A 21,469-nucleotide genomic window follows, 5' to 3' on the forward strand; every position below is an offset into this window, starting at 1 on the left:
CTAAAAGGGTAACAATGCACATCTTATTAAACATCTTAATGCACACGTATATGAGACGTAAAAAGACTTAAGAGGAAATAAACGTGAACTTTAAACATGTATTGAGGGTGTTTTAATAAGTGTTTATGACAACTTTAAGCTGCTAAAAGGGCACCAATACACAAAGTATAAACATCTTAATGCACACGTATATGACAAGTATAAAGGCTTCAGAAGAAATAAACGTGAACTTTAAACATGTATTAAGGGCGTTTTAATAATCATTTACGAAATATTTAAGCTACTGAAAGGCAACTTAAAAAACCGGAAAATACGGATCTATAAGCACCTAATGATCATCTTTACGCACACGTAAATGAGCCGTAACGATGTTTAAAGTTTTATGAAACGTAATATTTAATTGCAATTTAAATGAGTTTTAATAAACATTTACAACATCTTTAAGCTGCTGAAAGGCAACTTAAAAAACCGGAAAATACGGACCTATCCGCACCTATAAGCCACCTAATGATCATCTTTACGCACACGTAAATAAGCCGTAACAATGCTTAAAGTTTTATAAACGTAATATTTAAATGCAATTTAAATGAGTTTTAGTAATTATTTACAACAACTTAAAGCTGCCGAAAGGCAACTTAAAAAACCGGAAAATACGGACCTATCAGCACCTACGTAAAGACTACGTAACGCCAATCTTTACGTACTCGTATAAGAAATGTATAGATCCGTAAAGAAGGAAAATACGTCAACGTTAAGCATCATTTAAGCATGCTTAAATTCCGTTTTTCATGCCGTGCAGGTATTGATTCTAGAAATTTGAGTTTTTGGTCATTTCCATCCTATAATTTCATGACAACGAAGTTCTCGTTGTGTGTAGCGATGTACTTAAACTTAGCGTAAACGTAGCCATTCTTCCTAAATTCATCGTACCACTTAGGTGTCACATTTAACGTAAAGCGTTGTAGGGACAGTAACCCTTTGCCGCCACGGTGACTAATGGACTAGTTGTTGGGTCGAGCAGTTCACGGTGCAATACAAGTGTACCCCGCTGTGCCAAGTTCCTTACAAGTCCAGCCTTCATGACAGGAAGAGTTGGTACATTGGAAAGCAGTTCTTCCATGTTTGCGACCTGTAGGAAATGGAGCGAGTAAAATTTGATATAACGTTAGAAGACACATATAGATATCTACTCTGTGGTGAGGATGCGAAATTAAGTTTAGTCTCTTTTTCTAGAGCCATTAATGCTACTTCTATATAGGCATTCGTAATTTCCCTTAGAAGCTGCTCAAGGGAATCGTCTTACTACAATATGTATATACAGACGTGTAGATTACGGGTAAACTTATAGGTAGCAGAAGTATCCTCTTGTATAGTTGTAAACACAGATACACGTTTTACCTCATAGGATGTTACAACGTAGACCTGGCTTCAGCGGTGAATATATGATTACTTACTCGGCATGAGGCAAGATATACCCCCGTCAGTACCAACGCAGGTCCAACTGAACGGACAAGGGTTTGGCACGCAGCTGCTGTCTGAAATCAATATTTTCAAAGTCTGAGACTGTTGAAGCAAGACGTCAGTGACATTGTAGCTACGTATCAAAAGCATACGAGTGTGTGTCAAAAAGTGATGTAGATTTTTTATCATAGCAGGAAAAGACGGAAAAGGCACAGTGAGTCAGTTGACTTTCAGACTACCGCGTTCCTTGTCCGTTAGAAGCAAAGAAGAGTTTCACTGATCTCATTTCCAGTTCTTTAATATCAAATATCAACCTCACAGGTTACTGTTTTTCATTTTATATGCCTAGTCACATTTCTGATCTCCTCGCAGCTGTTGGAGGGGTGTGCCATTGGGGCTAGTATTAATGGAATACACCGAATCACCCGCTGTGTTCATCAAAGGTTTTCCACAAAATCAATTTTCATATACATATGCAGAATTTTATTTGCACAATAAGTAACCAGATATGACAATCAGATATGACAGACTTCACCCAATATCAATTGCAACACTTCCAGTACCACAACCAATATAGCATTAAAGAGGGCATACATGTATGTCAAAGCTTCTTTAGAAACGTTCATGCGCGTGCACACACACAGGCGCGCACACGCACGCACACACACACACACACACACACACACACACACACACACACACACACACACACACACATTCAATCACTCTCACTCATCCTCGCCGCATATCAGACTTCGCTGAGGCGGGCCGTCATCGTTCTCCAAGCCTTCCTGTCTGAAGCTGCTCTCAAGTGGCATCCCATCTCTGCCAGGTCTCGCTCTACTGTCCCTCGAACTGTTCTAACCTCCAACACACACACACACACACACACACACACACACACACACACACACACAAACACACACACACAAACACACACACACACACACACAAACACACAAACACACATGAACATGGAAGAAAGCAAAAAAGACACTTTTTTAGGATTGAGTAATGTCAGCAGCATCGGCTGTCGTTGAGCAAGCCGATAAAATGTTAACATGGCACTGGTCAGATAATTGGACCCTACCTTCACACCTGTCTCGCGTAAAAGGACCGGGACACTCGCACTGAAAGAAGCCCAAGTGTTCCAGGCAGGTTCCTCCGTTTAGACACGGATTGGATGCGCACTCGTCAATATCTGTAAGGAAATGCAGCACCACAAACATGTATATCATAAGGTGCTGGAGCAATACATTTTCCGTTTCCACGATAACATATAAATTCATTACCACTGGCTGTCAATCTAACGTTCCATAGAGACCTTTTTAACAACGATCTAGTCAAATGTTTTTTTCAGCTTATCATTAAGTCAACTATTTTGATTAGTTTGTAAGGTTTTCTGCATCAAATGTAAAAGCTCAGGTTTTGCCCCACTCATGTCACATGCAATGGCAAAATCTTGTTTCGGGTTAAATTGACCATTAATCCCTTGAACGATCATGATGGGACAGCATTATCATTATGAATGAAAAGGGAATCTTGGTTTACTATTTGGTAGTTATATAGTTCAAGAGACAACAGACCCATTGTTCAATGCATGAATGAAAAGTTAGAACTTTAGCTAGTTGCATAAGAAATAGAATTTTTCCATGCTGCGGAAAATAGGGAACATGTTTTGTATGCAATCAAAGAGGACATTTCTCTAACTCGTTGGTGTATAAAGTACAGTCTACAATAAAGTGACACTTACCCTCCTCATGTAGGTTACAACATTGAAAAACGCTTTGTTCCATGGGAATACGGTTACAATTATGTTTGCTTTTTTCAGTATGTAGTCTGCGGGAACTAATCCTGAGCTTTGTGATGACTGTTCTGTGTCGAATGCTTGCAATGTTTAGATATTTCGTTGTACGTAATTTTTTTCTGCTATGCATTTCTGCCATGAAAATTGGAGGCATATATTTTATCAAACGTTTGTCGATGGATGAAGTAATTAGTCATGAATTTAAGACAAATGCCATTGATGGATGCTTGACATAGCCGAAACCCCTTTCGTCTAGCTTCTTGCGGTCTCCAGACGTCCAGCGTTTCGTGCATTATGTGTCTAGTTCAAATTGGCACAAAAATGTCTGATGATAGAATACCAGCTAGTACGCTCTTGTGCATTCTAACATAGCGTTTAATGTCGTAAGAGATGCTTCTGCCATTATAGTAAAATTACAAACAGAACTTGGTGTTTGAAATTTTTTTGCAGACTTTGGCCTGGATGGCTTAAATTGGTGATGACATTGGTCATTGGACTTTTGAATGATCCCGAAATTTTCGAACCATACAACATTTAAAAAAGAGTTTTTAAGCGATCTAGAGGAGTCAGTTGATTTCATACATTTGGTCGAAAGTAACTCTCCCAAAATTGTGAGCATTTTTATATTTCAACCATAACACAGATATGTTTCTTCTTCTCCTCCTTATCTTCTCCTGTCACATCTCTAGATTTACCTATTTCTTTTATTATCATCTATTATTTATCATATCAAATCGATTCATCTCATTCATTTTTGGGCCAAATTACCTCAAATTTGGCACAAGGGTGGGGTGGTCAATACCCATTGGCAAGTGTTTTTATTTTTTTCATATCTTCTTTTAGAATGAATTCATTGAGGTTTTTAGGTCGTTTTTAGACCCAAAATGTATATCATGACCCCTATACCATGGTGTTATAACTAAATGACCTGACATTTCCCTATAGTGGTGAATTAGATGCTCATTCAGAGGATCCATGTATAGCATTTTGAATAAACCACTTTGAAATGATTTATCGGGGAATTTTTGTGGGGGATTTTTGTATTTATAAGTGCCGGGGTCAATAACCCGTAGGTCCTTGGCCCCACCACCTGGTATTGTGAGGTTTCCCAGGTGTGCCTGGTTCAATGAAGTGACCAGCCAATGAGCTACCTTGATTATTCAAATTATCTGAAACTTGGTACAGGTATCAGGACAGTTCGGCACACGGACACTTCGGCCTGAGTCCAGTACACTTCGGCCCCAGGCCGAAGACATTTCGGCTCCGCTAGTTCTTATGTGCGTGGGAATGCTATGCAATGTACAAATTAATCGAAAAGCTATGTGATCGCAACGATAAAAATATTGAGAATTAAGTCTTGAAATAAATAAATGAATAAGTCTTGAAACTCGTTTCTCGAGTAGACAGGAGAACACTATATAATTTTGTATAAGCAAGGTACAAGTATATCGTGGACTGGACCCGGGGCCGAAGTGTCCTCGGCTTGGGGCTGAAGTGTCCTGATTGGCAGGGGCCGAAGTGTCCATGCGCCGAAGTGTCCGACATTCCCGTGGACGTCGACTCATGACAACAGGACCTCGTTTATACTTTTGGCACATGCTACTTCAAAATGATTTGTTTGGAGTTTTGGTCCATTTTGTGTACTCTGAAAGAGCCCATTCATGCACGGGGCGTGACGGGGGACACTTTTCAAATTCAATTTTGAACTGGATTTGATTGTGCAAAAGCTCATGTTTTGAATGGAAGTGTTTTTGGACTGGTCTATTTTACTCGTGGTGCGCTTAGTGATTTCAGATAAAACGTTTATATAAAATGGTTAAAATATGCTCGCAAATGCTACATGTCTAGTTGTATACGAATTGCATCGCAGGGTCGAAATGTTCAAATATCATGAGCTTTAAAAAACAAAATAATTAAGGGTTAATGACCCGCCCCGAGGTGTATATAGTGTCATAACGACTGGTCCTTTGCTATAAACACCGAATGAGTGAAGGTTTTATCATATAGCCCATCCAAACTGACCCGGCGGCCGGCTCCACTCTGAACGCTAGCGCCCCTTCGTGCATTTATTCTCCCTGGGAAAGCTGTTCAGCTTCCCACTAGCTTGCCAGCCGCTGAATGTGGCTCCTGGACGTCACCCGAGCTTCCCATGACTCAGAAATGAGTCTGAATCTGATCATGAGATTTCTTGAATGAAAATCTGCGGCACTTTGTCCATTATTTGTGCGGCAGCTTTAGAAATGCTGGCATGGTATGGACAATCTGCTTTCAGTTTGTCCTTTTAAATTGGACTTGAATTGAAAAAGACTTTCATGTTTCATATGTATTAGGTTGATTTGTGTTTAAAATTTTTGCTTGAACAAAGTAACGTGCTATTGATGTCAACAGAAGGAGCCGTCACCCCTACAATGTCAGTGATCATACCCTTTGCTGGGCAAAGTCCTGTGTGTCTATCCTTCTGATTGGTTCAAACTTTCAAAAGTCATTAACAAACGTTTGTTAATCAAACTATGTAACGAATGGCTGTTAATGATTTTCCATGTACTACGGCGTCATAAACAACATGAAATCGGGCCATTTGATTGGTCATCGTGACCTGGTATAATGTAAGATAAATAATGTACCTGTTTCACAGTTGAGCCCGGTATAGCCTGGCTGGCAGGAACAGAAAATAGTGTCATCAGAGAAGCAAGTGAGGGCCTGTCCACCGTTGTGACACATGTTGGGGACGCGCGGCATAGCGGCTGATAGACCGAATTTAAAGAAGAAAAAGATGAATCAGAAAATTAATCCTCACGTGCATTTCATTATTCCCTTATTGAATAATATCGTGTCTGTATATAAAGTCTACAGCTGAAACGACCCCTGCAGTGCCACAAAAAACTAATACAGAAATCACTTCTTTCCGACCACATGAGCTGTCTATCACAAAAAAACTGTGACTATTGTTTGACACGAGATTTCGAAACTGGAAGTACGATGCTGTACCAAGGCAAGTCGCCAGGTGTCCCAAAATCTATACTCTCCAATAAGAACTTCAGTTTCGAGTGTTTTTTTACGTTTCATAATGCAATTTTATATTACTATCTATTTCGTCCCGTTTTCTTCATGTCCGCCAGCCAAGGAAAAAAAAACGGTGGACATGAAGAAAATTAGACAAAAAGCCTGACAAAATGGAGAAAAACACGTCCGGATCAGTCAGATCTGAACGTCTGCTTGGAGAATGCAGAATCTAGTCATTTCTTTAAACATAACATAACCGCATATCAAGTTTTATGACAATCAATAAATACTTGAGTTATGCTACTGAGCTACATTCAAGCATACATGCATACAAAAGCTACGTAAAGCATAGACTTCGTAATGAAGGTAATCATGTGAGATACATACGGCTTTCGCAGACGTAGTTGTATTGCTCGGTGCATGACGTGTACACAGCTCTATATCCGTCGGCGCTGTCCAGTAAGACACATGTGTCATGGGGACTGTACATGCTTTTTGACGTCCATTGAACTTGGTCTGTTCAAGGAAAGAAAACAGATAGAAAGCAGTTAGGAATTTGCCTTCAATATCATAAAAGGATGAACGCACCTAGGCATGTTAGGCTATACTTTTTAACTGAAGCAGACCTGATCTAAGACGAATCATTTCTACGAAAATTAAAGGTGTTCATCATTTGTATCTCAACATATTGTTTTATGGCAGACAAGCTCTTTGAATTAGTTTCTTGAATATCTAAAATAATAAAAGAATTCGAATACGAGGCTGTGAGTTTGATTAGCGTCCAAACTTAATATACAATTAAAGACATACAGTCAAACCTGCCCAAGACGACCACCCGGGGGACCAGACAAAAGTGGTCGATTTGGACAGGTGGTCGCTGAGAAGAGTATCGACTCAAAACATGCCCGATGCAAAGTATAAATGGTTTCCGTTGTGTTAAATGGCAAATAGCAAGCACACTGCACGCACGCAAAGAGGCGAGGTCTTTAATTTCAAATACAACACGCACGCACAGTGTTTTAAAGCTCAATATTTGTACACTAACGTTTTAGACAGTAAGGGAACTTTGATCGCCGTATCTGAAATAACTACTGTGCACCTTTCGAATTCGATGCCCGGTACGTCCCGATAGCGTACTTACCCATGGGTGAATGCATGGTACAGTTGGATAAAAGCACTCACACAGATCTTTCTTAAAAGGGTATGAGGCTATATACGTTTCAGCATTCGTTCACTTTATAATGATATAAATTTAAAAAAAAAATTCTGTAACAACTAAATTCGGATTTTCTTACAACGAAATTTCCTCCCATATTACAGTTGACTGCCCCATTGGCCGCCGCCATCTTTATTCTAAACATAGAATTGTAATGGCAGTCAAAATCCGACGCAAACTGGTCGATTTCGGCACAAAATCACGCTAGTTATCATCAAAAATTGACGAAAACCTCAATTTTGAAAATGATGCGGTCGTTATGGGTCCCAATTTTGGCCGGTCGCGGTCGCGTTGACCAGGTGGTCGTTGAGAGAAGGTCGCTTAATGCTTACATCAATGGGGAAAAAATCGGGACCGAGAAAAAGCGGTCGAAATGGCCAGGTGGTCGCTGAGAAGAGGTGATCGCTCGGGCAGGTTTGACTGTATATTCACTGCAAAACTAATACCCACTGGAGATAGGGGCCCCATCGTTGTAGACAAAATTGGGATGTGATTTGGTTCTCAGAGATGTCCATTCCGATACATCAGAGATGTGACTGCCAATCCACTGTTGTTCATTGGGTTCTTTAACGTCCATCAGATGTCCTCCCATGTCAGCACAGGTTGTGGACGCGGTCTCATGCGCCTGACTATCGTCAGAGAACCAGTAGCAGGTCCCATTGTTCAGGGCTGTTGAAGACAACAGAAAATGGCGAAATAATCAGAACACTGAAAATATTTACATTATCTAGGTTATTACTTTTCCTTTACAATCTGCATAATGGTGCGCTGAGACTTAATTGTTTCACAAGAAATATATTCTCTACAATGTAGACTAAAGAACTACATGAATACATTATAATCTGAAAAATCAAGGAATGTCACTTTTGGTAAAGCTGCGTTGCAGTATTTACTTACCAATTTCACAGTTTTGCCCAGCTGATCCATATTTACAGACACAGGTATAGCTGCCCGTGCCGTCAATACATGTCCCTCCTCTCCAGCAAGGGTTACTTGCACATTCGTTGACCTCTGAAACGATATGCTGGTTTACAACACAAATCACTAACACGTTCAGACATTTAGTGACTTTGGTGCCAAATACATCCTCAATATATTATAATGAAATATGTCAGGTTGGACAATTACTTGTTTCGAAACAATTGTGACTTTATTGTTGTACGAGGGCGGTTCAAAAAGTAATGCCACTGGTTTTATAACAGACTCATGTTTTCATCGAATAAGTTGAAATTTGGCACAAAGGTACAAGAATATATCCTCTTGAGATTGACATATTTCAATTTGTTGTTAAGATTTTTATGAGTGACTGAGTTGAGTTCAAGATGACCATACCCTTGTTATCCCGTCGGACGAAATTAGAGGGTCAATTAACGTGCAATTGATAATGTCTCCAAATGAATTGTAGCTATTGTAAGGAACTAAAATTGCACATGTATCAAGTTGCATTTCCCTATAAGCCACATGCCTATTTTCATCTTTGAAATACAATCACTTATTATTTTTTCGTTCCTGGTGTGAAGTAAGGTCGTCAGGGTCGGTATTAGCAGTGGTTTAGGGTTGGGCTGCTTAAAGTTTCCATAACAATTCTTTTTTTATTAACTGCGAAAAATTAAACTGAACACACTTCTTGATCTTGAAACAGTTAATGATTGTGCCAAGTTTCGCATCTTTTGGCTAATGGAAAAGCAGTCTACAAAAACCTTTATTCAACAAATCACGTACTTGGCTTTTAAAACAAACAGTCTGTAATATAGCAACTCGCTCCATTCTAGTGGCTGTAAAAGATGTACCATTGAGAGTTCAAACATGAAATTTAGCATGTAATCTATAGAGACATCTGTTACTATACAGGTAAAATTTCAGCTTCCTACAATAGTTTTAAAATTATAAGATCTAGAGGAACTGACCTCCTGACAAGCTTTTAAGGGTATGGTCATCTTAAAATCATCTCAGTTGCTCATAAAAATCTTAACCACAAATTGAGATATCTCAATCTCAAGAGGATATAGTCTTGTACATTTGTGCCAAATTTCAACTCATTCGATAAAAACATGAGCCTGTTATGAAACCAGTGGCATTACTTTTTGAACCGCCCTCGTAATAATGCTGTCCAGTGTTGCAACAAAGCGTCACAGCGTCCATGCCAGTTGGTTGAAGAAGCTGGCCTATGGATTTTAAACTTTACATGTGCATAATGTTATAAGTATGTGACAGGAAGTGCATATGTGTAAAACCCCATCAAAGTACGAAGAAATGTACCCATTCCGCATCTGACTACGGCGTATCCAGGTGGGCAGTGGCAGGTGTAGCCTGGGACCTCGTTGAAGCATTCTGCGTTGTTCAAACATGGAGACGAAGTGCACTCATCTACGTCTGAAAAAAACATAATGTATGATATGGTTTGTATTGACTGCCGTTTGTATGTCAGAGCGATGTTAGTCAGCATGATAACTAGAGAATGCATGGATGGATTGTTTTGATATTTGATATATGGGTAGGTCTTTATATGACAAAGGAAAGGTAAGAACAACCGTACGGAAGGGCGCTCTAGCTGCGTGATATGGTACTGTAGCGGAACGTCCGGTTTTGATATTTGTTCGACGAGTCCGCAAACTCCATAAAAGTCTAATTGACATTTTCTGCAGTGATACGTCCGATGGTTTCTCGACCAGCTCGCTATTTTTAGTGATCGTCGGCGATTTTTAGGAGTCGGCCGACTCGGCGGCTCGCTGTGCACCGAAACTTGTTCTTGACATCAACGAGTAGTCACCGGTCAGATCTTTGCGGTGCAGAGCTTTGAGGTGTCGGGCGAGTATAGGGATGGCATATGTCAGTCGGTCTGACGATATTCGCCGACTTCCGTTTGTTTGCAAATGCAGACTTTCTTTGACCTAGCGTGTAATTATGACATTGTGGTTTCTGTTGTTTTATTTTTCTATTCTGCCCGTGCGGTCCATTAATTGGTTAAAAGTATTCATACAACTAAGACTGAAATATTGCCTTTTTGTGAGAAACGTTTTGTCTTAGCTCGTCCGCGTGCCTTATTTTTGTCACAGACTGAACCTGAAATGATGCCCATTTTTATTGGCATGCACCAGACAGACGCTTGAAAAGCATGCGACGTGTAGGCACTAAGTTAGCACATTTTTTGGAGTGTAAAGCAGCAACTTACCTAGTTGACATAAGTGTCCCTGGTAACCCTGTACACAGAGGCACCTGCCATTCTCGCACGTGCCCCCATTCATGCAAGGGTTGCTGCTGCAGTATGCTGTAAGAAAGTGGGAAATGTGAACGAAATTTTTATCTCAAGTGTCAAAGGGGGAATGCGATCAGAACTTTTTATATTTGAAATCTGAAATTTGAAGATGAGATAAACTTTTAACTGAAACGATGCAGGGAGTCTTGACATGTAATACAGATCAACGGATACCAAATCACACACTTAAAAGCTTCAGATATCTGTACTTCAAGGATCCGGGCAAAGAAAGGGAATGCTAAGACCAAAAAAGTTGTGTCTTTTTCTGGTCGAATGGGAAAATCCAAAAGAAAGAGAGGTTTAAGAAAGCCAGCTTGTATAGTCAATGCTTTTTAGTGTAATTCTATGGAAAAGTAGACTGGCAGTGAGATGTACGTCTTTTCTTCTTCACAGGTGTCGATATATTTGTCAGCGCACACGCGGTGATTTTAAGAGCAATTTCATTCAACGTTAATAACCGTACCATTTTCGCAGTTTCGCCCAGTTTGGCCGGATATGCAGTCACAGATATATCCATTCACGATGTCGATGCAGGTTCCACCGTTCATGCAAGGATTACTCCAGCATTCGTTAATGTCTGCGACACAAATATTGAGGAAAAACGTCAATGCTTCTACTGTTATTACAGTAATTCTAATTTTTTTTAGAACTAGCACCATGAACACCAACACAGTCACCTATCATGGAACCGGTTCAACCAACGTTGCCTTCAGGAACTATCATAATGAATACCATTGTTTCAATCATAAATAATCTTAACTTAATTTTCACTTGTGGTTTGTCAGTAGCTTGTTTTTGCCTGTCATCATGAAATTGATACCACTAAAACGTCAGAGCGAACTCCTACGACTCACTCTGTTCACACCTGGCTCCGTTCCATCCGGGTTCGCACTCACAGGTGAAACCGTTGACTTCATCTCGGCAACGGGCGCCATTCATACAAGGGGATCCGCTGCACTCGTCTATCTCTAAAAGGTAACAATACATAGTATATGATGGAACTAACTTGTAACAATATTTTAGCCTGGTATTATAGCTTCCGAGTCTCTCCTGTCCTCTCCGCAACAGACTGCATTTACGGAGAGGAAAGAAGAGACTCGGGAGCTATAATACGGCTGGATACCAGGTTAACAATATTTCTCCTGTTCATGTGTTGTTCCGTAATTAAGGAAGTGCACGTTGTATATCTCTGTATCTTTGCATTTCGTTAACTCGCCCCTACTGCACTGTTTCACAGTCTTGTATGTTAGTAGACACCGCGGTCAGTCCAGAACAGTTTCTAAAACATTTTCAAAACATTTGCCCCACCGCAGCTTACCTGTTTCACATTTGCTCCCTGTGTACCCGGGCGAGCAACGACAGACATCGTTCATGCACGTTCCGCCATTCATACAGTTGGTACTGCATTGGACTGTTCAAATGAAACAAAAAAAAAGTTTTAAGTATTATAGATTATAATGACGGAACAGACAGGTTTCGCCTTCCCGCCATTTATGATTCGCTGCTACCTGACGTCATCCAACGACTTCCGGATTAGCGCAGCGAATCATTCATCTGATGAAGGTCGGAGTGTTCGGCCGAAAATTTATGGTGAGTTTCTTCCCTTGTGTTGGAACAAAGTTTAAACTTTTCACTATGGAATTTACCAACACAGATGAGCTTTCATTCGTGTTAAGTGATATATATATATATATATATATATATATATATATATATATATATATATAGAATACAACACGGTGTATTCCGTATCACCAGAGGTATCAGCCCGACCGCGGGAGGGCTGGGACCGAGGGTGATGCGGAATACACCGTGTTGCATTTTATTTATGTCATACCCACCTGAGAAAACCCATGTTTTGATGCGAAATGCGCCAGAAGTTGAACAAATGTGGTACCCCCTAACAAAAAGTGTTGCAACAGCAATGTTCCAACGTCCGAATCAGGTATTCGAATTGTCAACCGTGCCGTATTCGGCCCGTTCGAAATGGTTCGATTTACTCGAAGAAAGCTTGTGTGATACGCCTTTCGAACCTGTGAGATACGGAAGTTACGGCCCGGTCCGGAACACCCGTATCGAACGTTTTCGCATCACAGGTATGACATAAAATAAGCTTACCAATGCAAACAACCCCTGCGTCCTCATGGTGTCCACAGTCGTGAGTCTCCCAGCCGTTATGAGGGCAGTCAGACAGGTATTGCTCGTCCCCGTTACACATTACTTCGTCAAGATAAATCCTTCCACTTCCCATCCCAAAATAGGCGTGCTTAGGCGCTTCCCAAGCACCGGAATATCCAAGCTGACGACACACAACTTCGGCATCATGTAGGTCCCACGAGTCGTCGCATACTGTCCCCCATGGTTCGTTCCACCATGGAGAAACCTCCACCCTACCCTCGTGTGGGCCTTTACCCCCGGCGAGACGGAGGTCTATGAATACAATTGTAAGCGTTATAGTTCAAGTGAAATGAAATTTGCTCTATTGTTACCTTTGCCAGAATGGCTAATATTATGTTTTAGGCTTGTGCGTCTGTTTGTTCTTCCGTCTGTAAACAGTATAACTCGAGAAGCCTTGGTATTTCGTAGGTGGGTAGAGGTCGGGAAAACGAAGGTCAAGTTCGATATTGGGCCCCTAGCTGCTTGCTAAGGTACTGCAACATAACCTCAATGTTTGATATCTCGTGTTCTGGACATGCTATGGTCGTGATTTTTAAGTAGTAGATACCCCTTGGGGCAGGAAGTGCGTGCTGTGAGTTTGTGCCCCCTAGCAGCTTTTTTTGGAACTGCAGGCGTCGGATTCCTTTCAAACTTCGGACGAGAATAACTCGAGAACGTGCTGACGGATCGTCATGATTTTTGATATGCAGATAGAATGAGTGATGGCTTATATAATGGGATACAGATTATGGAAATCAACAGCTAATTTGCATAATTAATGAGGACAGGATATAAATCCACTGCATTCCAAGATAATATTAATTATGCAAATGACGTCATTTGCATAATTAATGGCAAAACATGAACGTGTTGACGGATCTTTATGATTTTTGGTATGTAGATAGCCTAAGTGAAGACTTACATAATGAAATACTAATTATGCAAACAAACAGCTAATTTACATAATCAATGAGGAAAGTTATCCACTGCATTCCATGATAGGACTTTCAAACTTGTCATATATGTAACTGACAAAGAGGGAAGGGAGTAAGAGGTGTATGTTAATGTCCCCTAGCGGCTTTTTCGGAACTGCAGGAGCCGGTTTAGTTTCAGACTTTGAAAGAGAATAAGTCAAGGGATGATCGGATCATCATGATTTTTGGTATGCTGAAAGCTTAAGTAATGCTTGGTACAATTTGATATTGATTATGTAAATTAGGATCTGATTTGCATAATTATTGGCGAAATTTTATAAACCCACTCTGTTCGATGAAGAGGATAACTCAAGAAAGGAACAACAGAATTTTGGCCAATTATGAGGGCCGTCTACCATATGGAAGGTGTATGTACTCCTCTGGAGTATCAGGTTGCTCAGAGCACTGACTGTTATCATGTTAACGTTAGGCCAGTCCAAAGTAATGTCTTGGTTCACGGATTCGCTGCTCCCATTTTACTGAATTTGGGGAAAAATTTTATCTCAGTCCTAGATTACCAAAGTGAAATCGTCTGAGCAAGAGCGTTTGGTTGTAGCGTTGCTCTCATAGAGGTAAGGGTTGAAGTCTAAGAAAGATGGCCGAAAATAATAAGAGAAGGATAAGACATAAAAAGAGTGCGCTACAGTGAATGAGAGTGATTAGAATGACTGGAATGTATGAAAGGGAATAGACAAGCAAAAATGGAAAGAAGGAAAGCAAAGAAGTTGAGGAATGAAAAGAAGGAAGGTCAAAAGGGGAAGACGCACAAAGTGGGGGCGAGGGAGGGAGAGGGGAAATGTGAAAAGTAAACAGACTTTGAGAGGCGTATAGATAAAGATTATGAGATTCTCGGATTTAAAAAATTGTATCTCTACTCCACCTCTGTGTAGTTGCTCTGACACCTGTTAGATTCTCAAGTCTCAGGGGACTAGTTCTTGCTAGAGATCTTTGATATTTTTGATATTACGTCAGAAACTGGTTGGTATTGTCCGCACCAAGACTAATGATTAAAATTCTGGCCCCCTAGTAAGTCATTTACATCACATTTTCATGGATGTACGAGGTAAGCTGGAAACAACACTGTACTAACAAAGTGTTGTTCTCTGGACTCCCCAAACTGCCAGACAAAGTACGGGCTAGACGACTGAGGTTTGCGGGGCACTGCTACAGAAACGATAAGGAAGCGGTGTCCAGCATAGTTTTGTGGAATCCACTCATGGGGAGAGGAGACAGGACAGACCACGGCTGGGAAGAGACACAGGACTAGTGGCAAACAGCATGGTAAAGGCGATGCTGGACAGGGTCTTCTGGGCTGCCGCAGTGATTCGGGTGGTAGGGGAGGAGAGACACCCGACGTAAGTCTAGTAAGTCATGTCATGAGGTGACCATCACCTTAGTTGATAAGAGTTTGTGTGACTTTATCAAATAACATATAAAATAAAACGTCATGCGTAACACATTTATGTCTACAGACATCATTCTACATAACAAACCTGGTTCATTTGGCAAACGTATGTGTTCGTGGAACTCTAGTTTACTTTGGTGACGACTGTCGGACATGATTTCACCATCACCCAGTGTGGCTAGGAGTCTTTCTGTGACCTCATTATTCATTGCGGTTTGTCTCACCAAAGAGCACACAGTTGAGAATTGATAAAAGATAAGACGATGACTAACATGTAAGATGCCCCCTGCCCTAAGATGCCCGGATTTTTTGCTGATCCTATTATGCAGAAGTACAGCGTGTTTGTTGCCACTGACTTTGCCAATCAAAAAGTTAAATAAGCATAGCTAATGCATACAGCTGTTATTTGCATGCAAAGTATAGTTGTAACGTGTATTGTGTATTTACTTATCGTTTTGTCGAAAAACAGATTTTTACCAATACTGATGATTGCGCTGAAAAGAGGGTCGCTTCGTAGCGACGGCCCGTGCTACTAGGTGTACGATCCGTATCAAGCAGTGACACATTCATCACATAGATAAGAAATAAAAATTTACAAAACAGCAAAAAGTTGAGTCTCTGAGTGTTTGTTTAGTAGAAAAGCGACCTGAGAAAAACAACGTAAACACCACAGTCGTTGACGGGAAACGTTGATACATATTCATATATATACGCGAGCGAACCTAGAGGTGACACAAGCGAACCTAGAGGTGACACAAGCAAGCGCGACGGTTTTTTGAAAGTTAAAAAATAACGCAAGTGGCAAGATGCCCCAACAGTCACCCAAGAGTGACACAACAGTGACACAACAGTGACGCCAATATGCTTTCAACAGTATTTAAGTTATATTTTGTCTACTTTTTACCAAGTATCAAAAGTAAACATCCTTTTATTACTGAAAAACTATTTTGGATACATTTTGGATATCATTCTACAGCGGTTTTTGATTCAGTTACAACAGTTAGATTTCCACAAAACTTAACTTGTATCCGTATTCAGACTAACTTAAAAATACCTTTTGTTTTATTTGATGGGAAATAAATAGGCCAGAATTCTATACCAAACACTAAATAAGTAACTGGTTTATCGATTCATACGTTGTAGGGCGGATATCAATTAGGATTTTACCATGGTCAATATTGACCAAAGGAGGCCATATGGATGAAAACCTACAGATGTGGAGAAACAGATTATCGTACAACGTTGAAAAAGAAATTATATCTATGTTGGATGATAATGTTTGCTTTTGAATTTGAATTTGCGATACAAGCAATGTAATCATCGCTGGTAGCCTGCCGTAGATATAACACTAAACTTGCAAGCAGTCGGACCCCTAAGCCATGTTTTTTCCTGCCTTTTTACAAGTATGATACACTTAGACATTAATAGTTTGGCAAGCCATCCGTCGAGAGTGAAAATAACCCGCGCCACAAAAAAAACGTATGAAATATCAAAGAAATATCAAACTTTTTTCATTTGTGAAATTTGAAAACTGTTCGATAAAGCTATAAACATACACCATTACACATACCCGGTGCAAAACACATAAGCAATCGAGTCAAATCTGGTATATGGTTCGTGTCCATTCATTTGGGTCACTTCTTTTACTGTAAAAGTCTTTCAAGGTTATCATATATATAACATATGTTACATATCATTCATCATTTTACAGGGATTTTTCATAAATTGACAACGCTGCGAATTCCGATAACCTGTTCATTTAGTCTAGAAACGCAACAGTGGCGCAGGTGAGGTTTTCTGTCGAAACACGACCTCGATTGTGCTGGATTTAGCCCTCGTCGCGGGAGACGAGAAGCACACACAATCACAATTCTACTGTCAAAAGAAAGCTAATACTAGTATATCATAGAAATAAAATTTGTATTCATGTTTATTTAAATTGGTCACCAGCTTCCGAAAAGAGAAAATTACAAAAGCGGGGCAAGTTAGGGCGCACTGTCTAGCGCAGCACAAAATCGGAAGTTATATTCACGAAAACGTCCTCAGTGTTTGCCACTTGTAACTAGGAGGGTGAAGGGTTCATGAACCATATGAATGTATTTCTTATCCAAGTATGTTCTTTAGATGAATGTGTTAAAAATTCATTGATCAAAACTTGACCACTCTTTGGCAACTAGTGATCCGTGAGCGCCGTGAGTTCGAGCGCGTGAAAAGCAGGCATCTTAGGGCGGCCCCAGTTAGATGTTAAAAAAAGACCCATTGTCAATTTTAAAGTAGATAGTAAAGGAAATTTCGGTCACATACATCGTACTATATACCTACGATAGTTAGCTTACCCCATAAATCGCACGATGATCGCGGTAAATCATTGGCGCTGGTAAATCGTAGGTAAAAGTAGAGTTCCCCGAACACATCCCTTTGCCAAATAATCATGCCTTTATTCAAGACTTTAAGGTCTTATTCATGTACATGTATTACTAAAGAGCACCTATCCCAATAGCAAACAACTGCATGAACGTGTGTTCCCCACAAACCAACAAACGCTACAAAAAAAACATAACCTTCTTGGCGAAGGTGACAATAAAATTATGTACGATGCTGTGATACTTTCCAACGCAACTTTCATCGTGCTTTGTCAAAATCATGTAGTCTCTACCCGACTCCGGCCTGGCCGAATAGTAAATTATGATAATAGGGGGCTTTGGCTAAGTGTCTATTGACATTCCTCTCTTTCTCAGTTACATGTGTGACGAGTTTGAAAGTCCTATCATGCCCTGAAGTGGATTTATAAACTTTCCACATTAAAAATTAGCTATTGATTTGCATTATTAGTATTTCGTTATGTATGGCAACACTTAGGCTATCTACATACCAAAAATCATGACGATCTGTTAACACGTTAATATTTTCTCATAGATTATGTAAATGAGGTAGTTATTTGCATAATTCATATGTATTGACATTTCTCTCTTTCTCAGCTACATATGTGACAAGTTTGAAAGTCCTATCATGGAATGCAGTGGATTTATGAACTTTCCTCATTAATTATGTAAATTAGCTGTTGATTTGCATAATCAGTATTACATAATGCAAGTCAGCATTAAGTTATTCTCATCAAAGTCGGTGCCTGCAGTTCCAAGAAAGCCGTTAGGGGGACCAAACTCACAGCACTTACTGTCTTCCCCAAGGGCTATCTACCACTTCTATCTACATAGCGTGTCCAGAACACGAGATGTCAAAATTGGAAGTTTTGCTGCAGTACCTTAAGAAGTCGCTAGGGGGCTTATTATCGAACTTGACCTTCATTTTCCTAACTCCTACCCACCTACCAATGCAAATGTCATCAGGATCCATTCAAGGCTTCTCGTGTTACCCGCTCTACAAACAAACAAACGGACGGACACACTCGGTCTGCTACCGTCCTAACGGAAAAAGGCTACGCCAACCATTTTCGAACTCGGCCTTCCTTTCCGCACACCGCTACTCAAATACCAAATGTCATTAAAATCCATACACAGCTTCTCGAGTTATATGCTGTTGACCTACATATGAAACACAACATCATTCCATAACCGAAAAATAATATAACCTTCTTGGCGAAGGTAATCAGCCATCGCGGAACGTCCTGTATTGTTAAAAATAATGGTATGGTTGAAATCAAATATAAAAATGCCAATACGGAACTCATGAGAACTTGAAAGTATACGCAAGTGTGAACCCCACTCACACGTGCGTGTATTTTCGAGTTGCCATGCGTTCCGTATGTCATACGCTGTCGCGCACACAATGCGTACCTCATACGCATCTGAATCGTTTTATATAAGCTTAAAGTACGCAGGTATACGGTAATACAGTACACCTGAGTTATAAATTGACAGTCCATCGGTCCCACGTCGGTCGAGTGCGGCGCGAGTACGCCATGTGTTCGAGCTTCATACGCAGTGATACGCTCATCCCGCGGTACGAGCTCTGAGAGGCTTAAACATAGCGTATGTGCAGCGAAGATACAACGCACAATGCCAACATGTTGCACGTTATCCGTTCGTTTTAAGATCAGGAAGCGCATTGTGCTTATTAGTAACGTATAACAAACGCACATCTAACGTTTGCAGGTCACGCTATGAATTTGCACTAGTAATAGAAACAGCAGGAGGAAGCGGCTTTAATGAACCAAAAATAAACTTTGAATACAATTGGCATTTGTCGGAAATGCGTTCAGCATGTGATCAGCATAAGTTGGGTGCGTTCGAAATAGGTAGGAACGCGCCATGCATACGCAGCTAATCACAGCAAGAAAAACAGTGTTGTGTACTGCATACGCACCTCATAGGGAATGGATCTGCTGAAGTTGTGATTTATACGCCAGGTGGGTGTGACGCATGATTCAATTTACTCCGAAAAATTCAAAAAGGTTGGGCTTATCAAGCCTTATGGCTTCGCATTGGCAAAATTTCATACGCACTTGAAAATACACACACGTGTGACCCACCTTAAGGTCGACCTCTGGCTATGGCTTTTTGGACCCGTTGCCATGTAGTATTGGCATTAAAACGTGTTGCTGTATGTTTCTAGCCTCCCTAAAAGGCCTATAAGTTCTGTTGCACTGGAAACTATTTGCATACAGTAGAAATTATACGACATCAGAAAAAAGAAACAAGAGGTAGCCCTCTTCGAAATCATGCGCTCCCTATGAATCCGGCGTATCAAATTCTGTCAATGCGCAGCCGTACGCTCGAAATTTCGAACATTTTTCGAACATTTTCTCCATGGGTCAGGATCTATTTGAAAGCGGACAAAGACACGACCTTCCGCAGCGAGCAGCGACGCTTCGAAGGAGGCTTCACCTTGCGTACCTAGAATTTACCTATCGTGTAACGCGGCCGTGGAAAACTAACGATATACATGGGAGGGCATGGCAAAATTTTGAATGCGGCAATATCTGCCTACGGTCTGGCTGATCATGAATCTCTATGTTTTCTACTTACCGCTGTGCAGCCCTAACTATAAAAATTCGCACTATCTTAGCTTACGTCTTGGTATTACTGGAAGTTGAAATGATTAAAAAACTTCCAGGAATGAAATGAATTGGACCTACATCTGACCGCTCTTGCCTCGACGGCGAAGGTCAGGATGAACAGCACTAACTTGAGCATGTCTGATGCTCAATGACTTCTTGTAACTGTGCCCGGTACGTGAGCCCCGAGTTTTGATATTAGTGCATGAGATACATGTAAATTGTATGTACAAATATGGCTATCACTCATTCAATGTTTCCATTGCCATGTAGCACGGGCACGGGTGCACTTGTTGTGCAGTTGCGTTGCCTCATTTATTAAGAGTAAACCCAAAGCAAATATTCAGCAGCCAATAGCACTGAGAATGCCCAAATTGGGCACACTTTACCTGGAAATGATGTAATATTGTTACGTGTTGGCTACACGTTGATCCCTTGTTATTCTGTGACTTGAAGGTAACCGGTCATGTCATGAGTGTTCGCACCTACGGAAATCGGTGCCTGCAGTTCCCAAAAAGCCGCTAGGAGGTCCAAACTCACAGCACTTACTCTCTGCCCTAAGGGCTATCTACCACTCAAAAATCATGACCACAGCATGTCCAGAACATGAAGTGTCAAAATTAAAGTTATGCTGCAGTACCTTAGGCAGTCACTAGGGGGCCCATTATCGAACTTGACCTTTGTTTTCCTGACCCCCACCCACCTACCAAATATCATCAGAATCCATTCAAGGGTTCTCGAGTTATCTTGCATACAGACAAGCACACTTACATACAATTCTCGCTACAGCACCGTAGGTAAGAGCCAGGTAAACCATTTCGCACTTGACCTTCCTCTCCAAAACCGCTACACACCTACCAAGTATCTTGAAAATCGCCCAGCTGCATTTTGACTTATGCTGCCTGGAACAAACCACAAAAAAAACATACCAAGCTCGCTGCAGTACCGTAGGAAAATGCCAGGTAAACCGTTTTCGAACTTGGCATTCCTTTCGACGACCGTTACACACCTACGAAAAATCACATTAGTTCCATCCACAATTTCTCGAGTTATATGCTGTTGACCTACATAAACATTGTAGACCCAAGTCAACAAAACATACTCTTCTTGGCGAAGAGAATAAAGCTTGACGTGTATTTACCAACAAAAGAAATGGGACTTACCCAAAGTCTTTGT

The 21,469-nt window shown here is 40.7% G+C and overlaps 1 protein-coding gene across 1 annotated transcript; it reads right to left on the reverse strand.

Moving 5' to 3' along the window:
- Positions 1-477: 477 nt before the first annotated feature.
- On the reverse strand, positions 478-20,438 carry LOC118423190 (fibropellin-1-like). Its single transcript, XM_035831222.1, has 14 exons — positions 20,375-20,438; positions 12,862-13,173; positions 12,062-12,154; positions 11,598-11,711; positions 11,207-11,320; positions 10,660-10,755; positions 9,747-9,860; positions 8,385-8,498; positions 7,938-8,156; positions 6,659-6,787; positions 5,893-6,012; positions 2,552-2,662; positions 1,455-1,535; positions 478-1,129 (listed from the first exon to the last, which is right to left on the reverse strand). Exons 1-14 carry the CDS (start codon positions 20,430-20,432, stop codon positions 1,023-1,025), a joined length of 1,782 nt encoding a protein of 593 aa, XP_035687115.1. The 5' UTR covers positions 20,433-20,438; the 3' UTR covers positions 478-1,022.
- Between the last annotated feature and the right edge of the window lie 1,031 nt (positions 20,439-21,469).

The sequence above is a fragment of the Branchiostoma floridae genome, chromosome 9 (assembly GCF_000003815.2).
Source record: "Branchiostoma floridae strain S238N-H82 chromosome 9, Bfl_VNyyK, whole genome shotgun sequence".
NCBI lineage: Eukaryota > Metazoa > Chordata > Leptocardii > Amphioxiformes > Branchiostomatidae > Branchiostoma > Branchiostoma floridae.